This window comes from Camelus dromedarius, chromosome 3, assembly GCF_036321535.1.
Source record: "Camelus dromedarius isolate mCamDro1 chromosome 3, mCamDro1.pat, whole genome shotgun sequence".
NCBI classification, from domain to species: Eukaryota; Metazoa; Chordata; class Mammalia; order Artiodactyla; family Camelidae; genus Camelus; species Camelus dromedarius.
Window position 1 is genome coordinate 43,748,355 of NC_087438.1, and position 17,344 is coordinate 43,765,698.

The following is a 17,344-nucleotide window of genomic DNA, read 5'->3' on the forward strand; positions in this document are numbered from 1 at the left end:
TGAAATAAATTTTAATAGTGAAAAAAAAATTAGCAACCTAAAAAAGAAACAACCTTTTTTTTTTTCCTGGTAGAACTCTGTACTGTGCAATCTGTGGTAATTCAGCATTTATGATCACAGAACATAAGGAAAACTAAACGGTTCAGCTGCAGAGATTTCTGTTTATAGACCAGCTATTGAGGGAAGAGAGCTTGGTTTCTTATTCCTCACTTAAAGAAAAACGTTACCTAAAATACAACTTCTCAATTTATGGATTACATCATATTCTTGTTAAAGGAACTCATTAACACCACATTCCCCATTACCAATATCTGATTAACCACCAATGTCCTAACGTCTTGAATTAAAATTTTTACAATTATCTTTTTTTAATGTGGGAAGTAGAATTCTCAACCTGATTAAGAATAGTAAGAGAAACAATCTTGGCACATAGGAAGCACTAAATATTAATCCTGGTGTACTTAATTAAGTGACAATAGGTTGGCTTTTAAAAATTCCTTCATGCATGCAAATTTATCAAGTACCTACTATGTACAAGATGCTGTTCTAAGGTGGTAGAGCTACAACAGTTAACCTAACACAAAAATCAGGATCCACATGATAAAACTTACACTTCATAGGAGGCAGACAAACACAGTAAGTAAAATCCATGGCATGTTAAGTGGTGACACATGCCTCATCTACATTTGGTGTAGGACAAGATAACCAGTATGGCTTGGATACAGACCAGGTAGAAAGACGTGCCTCACTGGATGATAAGGCATCTTGAATACGGTTTTTAAAGGATGTGGACTTCATGCTCTGGGCCAATGGAGGGCCATTAAAGATTTTCATGAAGAAGAACATAACTGGATTTGTCTCTAGATCTACAAGTCTGGTAAGAATGTTGAGAACGGATTACAGAGGGAAGCTGAAGAAGAAAATGGAAGCAAAAAACCAAGTGGGTTCCTACTTCAATGACCTAAACAGACAAGGAGCCTAAACTAGGGCAGGAGCAGTGAATAAAGCATATCCTGTCCTTTCTGCAAGTATTCAGTGAGGGGAAGGGAGGCAGATTCTTATCCTGGGAATGCTCTCCTTTGAAAAGGAATTCTCTCCTGGCTCAACAAGATGAGAATGTAGCCAAAATATCCAGTGTACTTCCAGACAGTGTGGAATAGATTCACTTACATTTGTATATGACTTTTTTAAAAAATTCGGTTTACTTAAACCAAAACCAAAAACAGTTTACCCATTTCTCCCATCTCTCACCCCCTGCTTCTGGCAACCACCAATCTGTTGTTTGTATCTATGAGCTTGGTTTTATGATTATTTATGTATTTATTTTTTAGAGTCTACATATCTATGAGCTTGGTTTTATGATTATTTATGTATTTATTTTTTAGAGTCTACATATAAGAGAGATCATAGGGTATTTGTCTAACTCTTACTTACAGATTCACGTACATTTGTGTATGACTTTTAAAAGATATATTATATATTCACTGTTGTTCTGAGAAAATAAAAAGAAACATTATTACTTTCACTAATCACAGAACAATGTTCCTTAGAAAAGACACTGAATAAGCAACTAAGTTGGCAACTACCAAAAGTCAAAAATGTCTTTTCGATAGAAAATAATCCACTGTTTACCCATCCTTCATTCTCTCCCTTTCTATCCCTACACCAAGTAGGCGTTCTTGTACTTACACTAAAAACACTGGGCCACAAGAAAATAGGATGAGAGCCTATTTTCTTGTGGCCATGAAGACAATTGATTAAAAACAATTAATGTATGTATGTATGTATGTATGTATGTATGTATGTATGTATGTATACGTATCTATTTATTCTGGATCAGCATCTTTCCTCCCTGATCAGATCCGTCATTTCATATTTCTATTTTTGTACGTATCATACACACTATATTATATGCACTTAAATGTCTGTCTCTCATATTAGACTGTCTCCTTGAGGATAAGACTGGCATCTTATTCATCTTTGACTTTAATAGAATCTGACAAATAGTAGATGCTCAGTACATCCTACTTCTTTGTTTACAGTGGAAGTAATGGTTTAATTTCTGAGGAAATAAAAGTGATAAAATCTGTGGAAAAGAGCACTTCCCCCCACCCCAAAATATTAATTAATAGCCTTGTTAAAGATGGATGGAACTCCACCAAAGCTTTAACCAGAACCAGAATATGAAACTTCAGAGCTACACGCTGACAGGTGAAAAGTCCTTGAGGGGACTCGGGGGGATTTTTGCGTGCTATTTTGTCAGGGTAATCCAGTCCAACTCCTTTATCTCTGCTGCCACTAACCTGAGAACACAGATCTGGCACATTCTAGACACAATCAAGTATCACTAAAGGAGGTAACTGTTTTTTGTTTTGTTTTGTTTTAAACACAATTGTTTTTAAACCACTTTACTGAAGTATGATGACATGCAAGAATCTGCACATATTTAATGGACACAACTCGATGAGCTTGCAGATACACACACACCCATGAAATCGTCACCACCATCAAGGCCATGGACACAGACATACCCATCAGCTCCCAACACTTCCTCTTGTCCCCTCTAATGCTGTGTGTGTGTGTGTGTGTTAAGAATACCTGACGTAAGATTACCCCATTATCAGAGTTTAAGTATACAATCCAGTTAGCTATAGAACACTATGCTGTATAGTAGGTCTCTAGAACTTATTTATTTTACGTTACTGAAACTTTGAACCCTTTGACCATTACCTCCCATTTCCTCCTACCCTTGCCTGTATCAACAACCATTCTACTCTCTGCTTCTACGCATTTGACTATTTTAGATTCCTCATTAAGTAAACACCATTGTTTTGGTAAGTGAACTTGCTGCCAAACTGTTCAGTGTTCAACATTAACACTTACTTAGAGAGACATATGGTTTACTGAAAAAACCACCACAGCCTTGGAACTCAGGACTATCTCATTATCATTACTAATCGAGAGGAAAAAAAAAACAAATAACCTCGGTATTATAATTTATCTTGCTTTTACCTCAAGATTCTCACTTATGAAATGGGGATTATTACATGTGATCCTCCTTTCAGAGGTTCTACTCAGGAATAAGTCATAAAAATCTAAGGAAATTCTGTATACAATTCTGTTCCACTTTAACACCAAACAATAATAGTTTGTTTGGTACCAATGAAGAGAAAGACAAGTGAAGAATTCTAGTCAATACCACCATATCCCATCTGTATAGCACGTTATACCAAAGCTCCCATATACTATACACCTGCTATCACTGATTTTGATTCTCTTGACAAATCTATTAGCAGGAAGGGGGCAGAGAGCTCCACCTGATAGACTTAGAAATAAAGATACAGACCAACTAAGTGAGATGCTCAGGATCACTTGACTCGACTCATCAATTCAATTCCACAAATATTTATTTAGCACCTACTGTGTGTCAGGCACTTTTCTAGATGCTTTGTGTATACCAGTGAATAAAACAGAAAAGATCCCTGACTTCTTGGGGCTGCCATTCTAGTGGGGGATGGAGAGGTAGACTGTAGCCAGTAAACTACAAAAGGCAAAGAGCAGAGAACAGTGCAAAGAGGATGAGAGCGTGGGGAGCAGAGCAGGGAAGCAGGCTGCAGATTTAATGGATCCGCATTCAGAAAAGAGGTTTGGCAGACACTGGAAGGAGATGGGGGTAGAGAAAACAGCAAAAGCCCTTAGGAAAGAGTTTTTGGTGCATTTAGAGTGAGGAAGCTAATCTGACTAAAGCCAAATGAGAAAGAGGAGTCTGTAAACAACACATCACAGAAGTCCAAATTATACAGATTCCTTAAACAATGTAGTAACATGAAGAGTGTGCAAGATTTTGGGTGGAAAAATGATGGAATCTGACATACTCTGTTTTAAAAGATCACCAGTAGCTGTGTTGAGAATACTCAATGAAGCAGCAAATATCAAAGCAGAGAGACCAATCAGAGGCTATCACAGTAAAACAGATGAGAAATACTTAATTCTATCCAGGGGTGAGCTCAGTGGAGGTGGGTAAAAGCCAAGATATATTTTGAAAGTACAGCCAACAGGACTGACTAAACAATTAGATGCAGAGTCTAAGAAGAGACGAGTCCAGAATGGTAACAAAACTTTTGGCAAGAAAACTTTTGGCCTGAGCACCTGAAAAGATGGAGTCAGGAAAGTCATCAACTGAGTTAGGCAAGTCATGGAATAGGACAGATTTTGCCTGGGAGGATCAGGAGTCCAGTTTTGGAAATGTTCAACTTGAGATGCCTGTTACATATACAGGTGGTGGTAGCTAGTAAGCAGTTGGATATAGGAGTCTGGAGTTCAGAAGAAAGGGCTGAGGCTACACATTTGACAGATAACAGCATATAAACAGAAAATATTTAATGCCAAGAAGCTGAACTATAACACCAAAAAAGTGAGTGTAGATAATGAAAAGAAGATCAAGCATTAGATGCTAGGTACTCCAGGTCAGGGAAAAGAAGAGGGATCAGCAAAGGAGACTGAGAAGGTGAAAACAATGAGATAAGAAGAAATCCAAGAGAGTATGAAGTATCCTGGAAGCCAAGTGAATAAAGTATACAGGTGGATGGGGATGAGGGACTGATCGTCAACTTTATCAATGGCAACTAATAAGCGAAATGAAGACTGAAAACGAGCCATTGAACTACATAACACAGAAATCACTGATGACCTTGATGAGAACAGTATAGTGGAGAGACGGAGGTAAAGGCCTATCTGGAGTGGGTTTAAGAATGAATAGAAGGAGAGAGAGTGCAGAAGCAAGTATAAACTCTTTCAAAGAGTTTCCCATCAAAAGGGAGACCAAAAAGGTAGGCAATGTCTGGGGAGGAGAAGGGGTGGTAGTGTGCCAAGAGTAATCAATTGCTGTTTTTGATGGTTTTAAGAAGGGAGCAATAATGGAAAGTTTATATCCAATGGAAATGAGCTAGCAGAAGTTGAAAAATTACTGATGTAAGACAAGGAAGGTAAATAATTAGAGTGAGAGCCTGGAGTAGGTGAGACAGGGTGGGATCCAGTCTGCTAGCAGAGGGTACCATTTAGAAAGGACAATGGATATTATCGACGGTGTCTTAGTCAGTCTGGGCTGCTATGACAGAATACCATAGACTGGGTGGCTTATAAACAATAGAAATTTATTTCTCATAGTTCTGGAGGCTGGGAAGTTCAAGATCAAGGTGCTGGCAGATTTGATGGCTGGTGAGGATCTGCTTTCTGGTTCACAGATGACACCTTCTTGCTGTGTCCTCACCCAGTACAAAAAAGGGAGCTCTCTGGGGTTTCTTTTACAAGGGGACTAATCCCAATCATGAGGACCTCACTTCCTAGTACCATCACACTGAGCAATAGGTTTCAACATAAGAATTTTGGGAGGACGCAAATATTTAGTCCATAGTACATGGTAATAGCTAGGCAGGCAGGCAGAATATGTGAGCATAGATGCTGGTGAGTGGGCAGATGGGGCAGGGGGAGTCTGTGGAAGTTGTTTTCTTATTAATTCAGTTTTTCTGGTGAAGAAGCAAGGTCATCAACTAAAAGTGAGTACAAGGGAGGACGTTTGGGGTTTTTAGAAGACAAAAGAAACTGTTAAAGTGGTCATCTAGGAAAGCAAAACTATGGACTTGGAACAGAGGGTAGGATTAAAGGTCCACCTGAGGCTCGTGGTCATAAATTCAAACTGGGGCTAGTTAGCAAAGCAGTGTGCTTTGCTTCATCTATACATAATCATGTGGATATGGGCACAGAGTAGGTGGAGAGCTGGATTTAAACAAGGTTGGGTTCTGCAAGAAAGGGAGAGATATACAAGGTCACGATTTTAATGATCAACCATGGAATTTAAGCTGGGTAGGAAGAGGGGTGTGAAATGGTAAGGGATCAACAGCTCAGAGGTATTGGTAGGGTCAAAGAATTGTTGGGGTAGGGATTCTAGAGGAAGTGAGCTGGACAGGCAGGCAGTAGTGGTCAGGAAGTGAAATGTTTAAGACAGAGATTATGGAGGATAGTGACAAGATCTAGGGAAGAGTTTCTCAACCACAGCAACTACTGGCATATTGTAGTAGACCATTTGTTGTTGTTGGGAGCCAACCTGTGCATTGTAGTATTGTCAGCAGCATCCATGGCCTCTAACAACTAGATGTTAGTAATACCAGCCCTCCAATCGTAACAGTCAAAAATATGTCCAGATATTGCAAAATTGCCCCTCACTGAGAACCACTGGTCCAGGGTATGACAAAGCAAGTAAGTGGCTGAGATTACTAGAGGAGAGAAAGTTAAGGAACTGAGTGCTGAGAGAACGGGAAGAATCATCTATGAGTGTACCGCAATTGCCAACAATTACAATAGGAGTAGTGCTAGAGAGACAGTGAACAGTAGCCACAACAATCAAAACATGAGGCAGATGTCAGTAGATGACAACAGTTAGGACGGACATAGTCTGATGATAAGGCTCAAAGCTGATAATATACCAGCTTCACCATAGTGGTAAAGCTGGTATTAAAACCAGGCTCCTCTCCCAGGTCTTTTTTAAATGTCTAGAAGGTGGGCAGACATTTTCACATGATTTCATATTCAATTAAATCAGACTCACAGAGTCAAAAATAGGGGTCGGTCAAAAACAACTGGCACCATTTCTGACTGCCATATATAACACACAGCTGAAGGCACACATTTTTGGCTGAATACCATCCTAAAAATAGGACATAACATCTTGGTTTTTTAAAAAACTCTCAGTTTTCTTTCTGGCCCTTGAAAGTATTTTACTGCCTTTAATTACAAAGGAAACATCTTTTATTAAATGATTTCATTGATCTGTTTGCTACCGAGCAACCATAAACAGTTTCTTTAGATAACCAATCACCTTTGTCTTCACACAGTCTAACCATCAAGGAGGACAAAAGGACTGATTAAATGGACTGATTGCAATGTTTTCCAACTGTGTGTCACCTGCTCCTCTCACTGCCACCTGGAAAGATTTCATCTCACCAGATTGCAAGCAGATTTAGAGCAAATGCCCAATTTTCATCCCCACTTTCTAAAAACATATTCATAAGGGAACTCCTTGTTGAAATTGATAGACATGTCGCCAAGATGGGAAATTCAAATAGTACTGTTATTTATTAAATTCTCCCAAATGCACTGTCTCATTGTAATAATTAAGTCTTTAGGCCACAAGGAAGCTGGGCTCATTGAACATCCACAAGCCCATCTGCAGAATTCTCTCTTGTTATGGTTCAGCTGAATTTAAATTTTCTAATGCATAAACATGAAGCGGAAACAATGGTGTCAAAGAAATGTGATGCTGTCACCCAAATCCTGCTCAACTTTACAGATTATCGAATTGAATATTTAAAGCCCACATAAAACAAGAGTGAAATCTTCTCTTCCCCAATAGTAAGTCACCAGAACTTAATAATGATATAATTATTAGACTTTTACATAGTGCTTCTATGATGACTAAAGTGTTTTTCCATATTGATTCTAAACTGGATGTTTTCCTATCAGGAAGAGACAACAAGACCTTCAGAGTAAGAACCAGGATCTAAATCTCAGCTTTGCCACATATTAGCTGTGTTACGTTACTTAATCTATCTAGTTTCACTTACTTATCTGTTAAGTGGGGATCTGTTTCACTGTGGAGAAAAAATTCCGTCTAATCCGAATAGCATAGTTCTGACACATAACAGTTGTTCAATAAATAAATAACAGTCCTCTTATTGTTAATTGAAACAAACAAAACAAGCCCCAGAGAATAAAAACATCATAACCTTATCGTTAGGTCTCTCTCCTTGAAAAAATCAACAAAATATTCCGATTTTGACATTACAGATCATAGAGTCAGTGTTATAGCTAATTTAGTCTTTATTTATACTTATAACACAAGTGAACAGAGAACAGGGCCTACCTTCCAAACTTTCTTGTTCATCTGAAGTATAAGCATCCATCTGACTTTGTTCCCGTAAGAAACGAATAACTGCATAAACCAGGTGCTTGATGGATGACATTTTAAAAGCGTAAACACTATTCCTCAGTAAGAAAAAGGAAAACACTGAACTGAGTAATTTTAAAGAATCAGTGAAGATTATAAATAACAAGGATCATAAGCTACATTAAAAGTGAAAAGCAAGGGGAGAGGGTATAGCTCACATGGTAGAGAGCATGCTTAGCATTCAGGAGGTCCTGGGTTCAATTCCCAGTATTTCCTCCAAGAATAAATAAATAAGTAAACCTAATTTACCTTCTCCAACCAAAAAAAAAAAAAAAAAAAAAAAAGCAAGAACAAAAACCTGTATTACCTTCACTCCTTCCTCTTTTTAAAGAGTTCTAGAGAAGTATCCATATGGAAATGTATGACATATTTTCATTTATACCCAGTAATATTAGGTTACGTTAAACTTGCAAAAGCAAACTTTTTCTCAAAACATGTACAACATAAGCTGAGACTCTCATCGAATAGCTTGCTGTGTCTTAACGTTATATATATGGTACAGATCCAGATAAGGCCAGGGGTATAGATACAGTGTAGAAATCCCCCAAAGGCCTTAGTACTAAGTTGAGGGAGATTTCATACTGCTGACTCAGAAGCTGATCCACACTGAGCATCTTCTTCTATTTCATGAGATTTTTTTTTAAATGTATGCATAATTTGCATTCCACCTACTTTTGAAGGAGGAGAAAATTATGTGAAGAGGAAATATATTAATGAAAGGTTGTTCAACCATTGAATGTCATTTTTAATAAAAATGGCATTTCTATTTAATCAACAGACAATGTCAGAGAATCACTGCCTAAGTGGATGATACTACAAACAGATCAGTGCTCTCTGCAGTAGCTGTGCTCTCGTGGACAACCTGGAAGCTCCCGGTCATGTTCATTCACATGGAATACTATCGCATCCAAACAGTGGCGCAGGGCCAGACGGCATTAATGGCTTATTTCCACTAAATCGCATCATCCATCTGTGCCCCAGGTTCCCTAATTCAAAGCCAGGGTGTGGTACCCACCGCTAGGATGTTTATTATTGGTGTGCTTATTTTAAAGGCGAGTCCAGCCTATAGGCTACGGGGTTGCAAGTACTAAATAAGGACCCAGGGCAGAAGGGTGAAAAAAGAATGGAAAGGTAGGGGGAAAGGGAGTGCGAAGGGGAAATGGAGAAGTCCAACCTCCTCCGGGCTTTTCTCTTTTCCTCTCCCTAGAGCACATCGACCTCCTTCTCCCTCCCTTCAGTACCCGGGCCTCTCCTTGGCCCTGAAGGGGTTTGCTGCAGGTGCGTGGTGCAGGCCCAGTCTGGGGCGGCGGGAGATGCACCCTTCCCAGACGGAAGCCCCTTACCAGGCAAGAGGACGCGAGATGGTGGCAGCGGTCCCGAGGGCGTCCGTAAGCCGGTCCTCCTGCCCCCTGGTCCACGGGCTTGAGCCTGCCTCCGTTTCGCAGCACTGCCAGCGGTGGCCCAAACTTCCCCGGCTCCCAGGCCGCCGTCGCCCCTCAGCCCACCCGGCTATGCGCTTTGCTCCCGGCTGCTGGGTCTCGCCAGAACCGCCCCCAGGGGCGGTACAAGCCGCGCGGGGCGGGGCGCCGGGCGGGGCGGGGCCGAGGCTCCGGCGGGGGCGGGGCCGGGGCGGGGCTGAAGTGGGCGCGGGCGTGGGGCTGCCGCACGTGGGAGGGCGCGGGCAGAGCCGGCCGCCGCAGCTGCTGTCGCCTCCACTAGGCCGCCACGCGGCTTCCCGGCGCCCCGCTTCCCCCTCACCAAACCCGAGGACAACGCGCTCGCCGCCGCCGTCGCCTCTCGGCGCTCCCATGATCGCCCAGTGCCTTTCGGCTGTGCGAGGCCTCCACAGGTACCTCCCCTGCGCGGGCTAATCTTGACCGTGGGCAGGGCGGGGTCTTCTGCCCGGTCAGTGCCGGGCGCCCCGGCCCAGCCTTTCTCCGCAGCAACCCTACAACGCTCCTGGAACCCTCCCTCCCCGTGGCCCGCGTAGTCTACCCCAAGGGACACCTGGCGCGGGAACTTGGGGCCACCTTTCCCTCCTCCGCTCCCTTGGGAGGGCATCCATTCCTCTTTGTTTGGGACTTGCCTCAGCCGCAAGCAGCGAGACTGGTCACAGGCAGGCCCCAAACGGATGCAGAAAGATGGTCGGGATAAGAAAATCATTTGACTTTCTCCCGCAACCGGAACTGCAGATCTGTCATTAAAAGTGCCAGCAGCTATAGACTTGAATAACAATTTTCATTTGCCCCTCATGCATACCATTGGCTTACAAATCGTTTAACATCCACACACGATAAAGCCGCTATGGTTTTGCTACTTATTTCTGCCCATGCTTTCTAGTGTCCTTTTTATTTACTTCTTCCCCATGAAACAGTCTGCCTCTTGCCGGGGAAAATTGACTTGGCCCAAAATGGAGGAAATAATTGCTTGCACAGGGTTTGGGGCAGCCTCAGCTGCTGATTTGGATTGCTTCCTAGCTCCCTAACCACACCCCTCTGCAGTAGACCAGTAGCAAGATGGTGAGAGAATTAAATTCTTTGCACGGATGTGCTGGATGGAGTGGTTTTCAGAAACAATGCCACTACCACCCCCATTCCCAAATTTAGCCTTGAACTGAAAATCCGAATGAAGATCCAACAGAAAAAGGAAAATGTGTGTTTCTTGCTAGATCCTTATAAAACTACTTTAGAACATATCAATCAGCATGTAAGCTTTTTAACAGTTTCCTGTTGTATGCTTCCAGTCATCTGTGGAGTTTTGTGCTGTTCAGTCCTTGTAGTTTTGGTGCATGCAGGAACAATAGAAATCATAAAGAGTTAATGTGATGATTTTGACCATGTTCCAGGATGTCCTTTTAGTCTGCAGGCTACAAGTGATATAGCTGTCAAATGAAGCTAAACCAACAAATGAAGAAATACATGTCTTCATATAACGCAGGTATAAAAAGAGAATACATTTCAAATAAGACAGTAGTTCTCAAACTTTTTAGTCTCAGGACCTCTTTACCACTCAAAACTTCCTGAAGACTTAAGAGCTTCTGTTTACATGAGTTATATCTTTCCATATTTACCATATTAGAAATGAAACCAGGGAGATTTTTTAAGTATTTATTAGTTTATTTTAAAAACAATAATAAACTCATTACATGCATAAATAACATTTTTAATGGAAAATAACTATTTCCCAAAATGTTTCCAAAAATGTCTGAGAAGAGTGACATGGGGTTTTTTTTTTTCCTTAGATTTTTTTTTCAGTTTTTTTTAATTGTAAAATATACACAAAATTTACCATTTTAATCTTTTTTAAGTGCACAGTTCAGTGGCATGAAGTGCATTCACATTGTTATGTAATCATTACCACTATCTGTCTCTGGAACTTTTTTTATCATCCCAAACTCATTAAACAATAACTCCTCATTATCCGCTCTCTCAATCCTTGGTAACCACTATCCTTTCTGTCTCTATGAATTTGACTATTTTAAGTACTTCATGGTAGTGGAGTATTACAGTATCTGTTCTGTGACTGTTTTATTTCACTTAGCATAATGTCTTTAAGGTTCATCCATGTTGTAGCATGTGTCAGAATTTCCTTCCTTTTTAAGATTCAGTAGTATTTCATTGTATGGACATACCACATTTCATTTGTCCACTCATCCATCCATGGACATTGGATTGTTTCCATCTTTTGGCTGTTTTGAATAATACTGCTATGATCATTGATGTGCACATATCTGTTTAAGTCTCTGCTTTCAATTCTCTGTGGTATATACATAGAAAAGGGATTACTGGATCATATGGTAATTCTTTGTTTAATTTTTGAGGAACCACCATACTGTTTTCCACAGCAGCTGTACCATTTTACACTCCATTGACAAAGCACAAGAGTCCTGGTTTTTCTACATCTTCATCAACACTTGTTTTCTGGGTTTTGTTTTGTTTTCTTAAATAAGAATCACCCTTGGAGTAGCATTGTTTTGCACTTTTGTAAAACAAATCTGTGACTTAATGGAAGATAGCTGGATTCTTACATCTGCTTCTGCATTTACTCTGTTGCATTGATTAGTTTTGGATTAAGAAAATGAAGAAAATCCCACCTGTCATATATAGTTGGAAAAAGAGGTGTATTTTAATAGATTTTTTAAGATAATCATGGGTGTTCTTTGATATCACATCAAAGTGTGACAAGTGGTAGTTTTTTAAAGGATGATTGCAACATGAAATATGAAACTATCAATGTACTTTTCCTACTGTGACATTAAAATCCATAGATCTGTCTTATAGTTTGAGTGATTTTGTAGTATCAAACACTGATCATTTGGAAAATAATCTTCACTGTGTTACACAGATCTTCCTTAATGTTGACACATTTCATTATATAATATCAAGCAATCATACTCCTTAATATCATCATCCCATTGCAAAAGTCATCAAATATTAGGAAGCTGGCAAGCTCATGGTGGCAGATACAATTTTTCAAAATTCTAATTTTCATTTGAAAGCTGGCATTTTTTCATTGATAACAAATACTTTCAGTAGTCTTCCTTGAAGTGACAGGCATACTTTCTTGAGAGAATCTCTGTCAAATACTTAAGTCTGAGTAACCGTAGTTTGTCTGCCAGTCGTTTTTTTCAAGTACCAATGGTGTTCTGTGAAAAAAGCAGCTATTTCAGCTCAAAGTTCAGTCAGTTGCACAAGTGCTTTTTATTCAGACAGCCAGAGCCCCTGGACAACCATTGTACCCAGGTATGCAGCAGGCGTGCTTTATGGCTACTTTGCCACACATATGTATTTAATGGTTGAGATTTAATAAAATTAATAATTTTTACTATCACACCAAGGACATTTTAAAGTGAAGTTGACATTATTTTTAGCCTGAGGGAGTGGCAGTGAAGAACATAGTGACTGCTAGAACAGTTTGGTGCCACTGCCTTGATTTGTTCTAAAGTGCCAACCATTTCATCTGCCATTGCTTCACCATCAGTGCAGGCATCAACCAAGTGAAAAGGTGAATAATGTCTTAGTATTATTACAAAATACTTTCAACCTCACGTACTTATTGAAATAGTCTCAACAACTATTCCCCATACATCCACCCAGGATGGCAGACCACATTTTGAGAACCATTGATATGTGTTATTCATATTCTTTGTTTATGCATGGAAGAAAATAAATGTTAAAAGCCATATAATTATTACTTTTTTAGAAGCTAACAATCTACCATTAATATATGAACTATTTTGTTACTTAAGGATATATATTGCCATTAATCAACTCCTACAGTAGTAGTAGCAGTCATCAACGTGTGGTTCGTGAGTGACTTAATCACAGAATCTCTTTGTTTCAACATCTGTATCTTCCTAAAGGAGTCAATACTTGACAACATGGAAGAACCTCTGTGTACTCTTGATATATTTTTCCTGTTCCTCTGACACTTGGGAATTCATTTTAGTGTTATGAGAGTAACTAGGTTTTTGTTCAACTGGCTTATGATTTCTCTTGGGTTTTCCTGTTGGTGGAGCTGCTGCGTACCCCCTCCCCAAAGCCAACTTGGCAGCCAGGATCATTGATGGGGGCTGTTAAGCCAATTACTTGGGAATAAGCAGATGGGGAATCTGGAGACTGGATTTCAATTGCTGTTTAGGTAGCCGTGTGACCTTAATTAAATCATCCAATTTCTTGGATTTCTCTCAAATTCCTTATTTTGTAGAATGAAAAGGAATAGACTAAATGATATCTAAGGTTTCTTTCAACTCTTGTTGCCATAGAAAGAAAATCAGGAGAATTTCCCCTCCTTGAGGCCAGATTGTACAGCATACGAGCCAAGCAAAATCTAATGTGTACTATAGAGTGAGGGATGGTTGGCATGGTCAAAGAAATGAGAGAGATGATTCAGCAGTATTTTGTCCAATTATAGCTAGAATAGCCCTAGTTTCCTCTTTCAACTAGAAAAGGAAGTTTGATTTATAAAGTTATAATAGCAATGCATGTTCGTTGTAGAAAACTTAGAAAATATTGAGAAGCAAAAGAAAATATATACAATCCACCCATCCAGAAGAACCAATTACTAATAGCTTCCAAACTCTTTTCCATGTACAGACATTTTTAATAAATACAAGATTATATAATACATTCTATTGTAATTTTTATGTAATATAAACATCCTTCCATACTATAAACACCTATAATGTAGTCTATCTGGGGATGGATGACAATCCAAGTAATGCCTACTGTTGGACGTGTCATCTATTTCCAACTTCATGCTATGCGTAGCGGTGCTTAAATAAACGTTTTTGCTGTTAAGTTTTTTCCTAAATCCTTAATTATTTCTTTAGTATGAGTTCTTAGCAATGGAATCTGTACATTAAAAGGTACACACATCTTTCAGGCTTTTGGTACTTACTACGTACCCTTCAAAATGTTTCTACCAAATTATGCTCTTAGTAGCAGAATATACAATGTTAGTTTCCTACACCTTTACCAACACCAGGCATTTTAATATTTTTTATCACTACCAATTTAATAAGTGGAAACTCCTCTTATTATAATTTGCATTTACTTATGTTATTGAAGGTTTATTTGGTGACTATAATTCCTTAACAAAAATTAAGAACTTGTGATTTAGAAACCAAAAAAGTTGTTTGTTTTCTGATGTGAGAAATTACTTATATGAGAAATATTAGACAGTCAGACAAATTAAATTACTGTCATTCATAAATGTAATAATGTTTATGTATCTGACTGTAATTAAATAAACTTGAAAATTTCCCACCAAATCCAGTAGCTATATATCCCAAATTTTTAAAACAACGGTGCTAGAAAAAGAAAAATAGACTAATAAAGTTTTTTTTTTAAAGAAGAAAAGATGTTAAGTTTCAAGTATCAGAGGCTAGACTGAAATTATTTATAAAAATGAATTTTAGAAAGTTGTAAAGGAGGGTTTATTTTTGCTGTTGTTGTTTTGTCGCCTCTTTGGTTAAGAAAAAGCACGGAACTTCCATGGGGAGAAGCACCTAGATTAAAATATGAAGAATGAAGGAAACTGATGTTTATTGGGTGTATATGTGTATGCTAAGCTCTGCGTTAGAAAGACAGGTAGCAAAGTCGTCTGGACTAGACAGGTAGGCTGCAATAATCTGGAGCCAGCTTGCCTAAGTTTGAATGCTGGCTCTGCCACTGACTAGCACTGTGATTTCAGGCAGAGTTACCTAGCTTCTCTTTGTGTGTTTCCTCATCAGTAAATTTGGCTGATTTCTTCACTCACCGAATATTTATTATTATCTGCCAAACGGTAGTCTATCTAGGGATACAGCAATGGACCAAGCAGCCCAAAATCCCTGTGTTCATGGAGCTTACCTTTGAAGAAGAGACAACTAAGGAATATACAGAGTATGTTAGATGGGGAAATGTGCTAAGGAGCAGAAGTGAAGCAGGAAAGGGTGTACTTAGTATGTGTTGGTCGGAGCAGAATTAAAGATTTGACAGGAAAGGGCTTGCTGAGGTGATGCTGTGCCTCAAATGATGTATTTGAGAAAGTGGAGAGGGCACTGTGACTAGAATGGAAGAGATATCAGACAGGTGAGTAGGGGATGAGACAAGAGAGGGGAAAATTGTACTCAGCTGTACTAGGAAACCCTAGTCTCCCTTCTCTTGTGAGTCTCCTTTACTGCTCACACAGTACCCTTCACTTCCAACGCTTCTCATCACCAAGCGTCTGTAGGTTTTTCCCCACGACATTCTCTGCAACACTGGCTGAATGTCCTATAACTTAATTCTGCCACTTTTTATCTGGAAATAACATCAGATCCCACAGCTTGAGGAATCAGTCCCGTAAAACTGTTCCCATCCCACTCAAATGCCGGTTGCAAGCCCATGTTGTCACCTGTGCTTCTGACCCATTGGTTATAAATCTGGGGTCCTGACAACCCCATCCTTGGGTTTGATTAATTTGCTAGAGCAGTTCACAGGACCCAGGGAAACACTTACATTTACCAGTTTATTAAAGGATATTGTAAGGATATAGATGAACAGCCAGATGAAGAGATGTGTAGGGCAAGGTCTGGGAGGATCCCAAGCGTGGGAGCCCGTGGAGCTGGGGTGTGTCATTCTGCGGGTATGGATATGTTCACTGACCTGGAAGCTCTCCAAACTCCATACTGTTGGGATTTTGTGGAGGCTTCACCAGGTAGGCATGATGAGGGTGGGGGGTGGCAGGGCTGAAAATGCCCAGCTTTTAATTATGGCTTGGTCTTTCCATTGACCAGCCCCCATCCAGGAGCCCACTCAGGGTCACATCATTAGAACAAAAGACACTCTTATCACCCAGGAAACTATAAGGATTTCAGGAGCCCTGTGTCAGGAACCAAGGTCAGAGACCAACTATTGGAACAAAATATGTTCCTGGTGCTCCTATCACTTGGGAAATTACAAGGGTTTTAGGAGCTCTGTGCCAGAAACTAAAGGCAGAGACCACTGTATATATATTTTTTTTATTAACTCGTATCACCTTTTTAAGATTGAGAGATAACAAATATAGAGCACTTTGAGCATTGCCTGGCTAAATCAATTACTATTGACACAAGAATGCTGTATAACAAACTAAATCTCAATAGAGTACAATGATAAATATTTTTCAGATCTACGTGTTTGTTACGTAGTTTTTCTGATCTTGACTGGGCTCATTCTGCACCTCCGATCAGCCGTGGGTTGTGTAGGCAGCTCTGCTGATCTTGGCTGAGCTCTCTTACGTGTTTGAGGCTCTAGGGTGGCCAAAGCTCTGGCCGCTTGGCTCTCTTTCACATCATCGCCCTTCCTCCAGGAGGCCGCCTCGCTTGTTCTGATGGCGGTGGCAGGATTCCATGAGTGTGGGATTATACAAAGCCTTCCTAAGGCCAAGGTTGAGCATTGGAACACCCTCAACTTGCCACATTTTACTAGCTAGAGCAAGTCCTAAGGCCAGCCCAGATTTAAAAAATAAGGAAATAGACCCTGTTTTTGATGAGGGGGACAGCAAATTCAAATTAACAGAAGGCATAGATACATAGAAGGATGGAGAACAGAGGCCATTTTAGCAGTCAGTCCACATTAGCACCTAAAAGCTCAATAAATATTAGCTATTATTTTTACATTTGTGAGTTGCCTAGTTGTATTTTGGAGGTTTTCAAATTGAGATTATTCATTTGTAAGAGCCTTTTGTAGATGTTGCAAATTTTTTTTGTCTTTGAATTTTGAGGTGGACTGTTACTGCTTTTTGCTTTTTTGCCCTACAAAAGTTTAAATTTTTACTGCAATAGGGCATATCATTCTTTTTTCCTTTATGACTTCTCCCTCTGGTCTCATGCCCTAC

At 39.8% G+C, this 17,344-nt stretch overlaps 2 protein-coding genes and 1 long non-coding RNA gene across 9 annotated transcripts in view; 1 reads left to right on the top strand and 2 right to left on the bottom strand.

Annotated features, from left to right (window-relative positions):
- Window positions 1–9,547, bottom strand: part of SGTB (small glutamine rich tetratricopeptide repeat co-chaperone beta) — a 40,219-nt gene extending 30,672 nt beyond the window's left edge. For 2 of the 3 annotated variants that reach the window (XM_031446062.2, XM_010974932.3), the window contains exons 1-2: window positions 9,346–9,547; window positions 7,919–8,034 (exon numbers count right to left, since the gene is read on the bottom strand). In XM_031446062.2, coding sequence (XP_031301922.1) covers window positions 7,919–8,018 — 100 coding nt within the window. In that variant the 5' untranslated portion in view covers window positions 8,019–8,034; window positions 9,346–9,547. Of the gene's footprint in view, window positions 1–7,918; window positions 8,041–9,345 lie in introns of all 3 variants that reach the window. The other variant, XM_031446039.2, reaches the window with a different exon arrangement.
- Window positions 9,548–9,662: 115 nt separating this feature from the next.
- Window positions 9,663–17,344, top strand: part of NLN (neurolysin) — an 88,914-nt gene continuing 81,232 nt past the window's right edge. For 2 of the 5 annotated variants that reach the window (XR_010378544.1, XM_064481033.1), the window contains exon 1: window positions 9,678–9,851. Coding sequence is in view for 3 of the 5 variants with exons in the window: in XM_064481033.1 (XP_064337103.1) it covers window positions 9,811–9,851 (41 nt within the window). In the remaining 2 variants the exon portion in view is untranslated. Of the gene's footprint in view, window positions 9,852–10,118; window positions 10,147–10,778; window positions 10,940–17,344 lie in introns of those variants that run through there. The other 3 variants (XM_064481026.1, XM_031446086.2, XM_064481039.1) reach the window with 3 other exon arrangements.
- The window catches only part of LOC135319730 (uncharacterized), a 29,452-nt gene continuing 23,253 nt past the window's right edge, over window positions 11,146–17,344 (bottom strand). The window contains exon 3 of the long non-coding RNA XR_010378546.1: window positions 11,146–12,647. This is a non-coding gene — a long non-coding RNA (uncharacterized LOC135319730). The remainder of the gene's footprint in view (window positions 12,648–17,344) is intronic.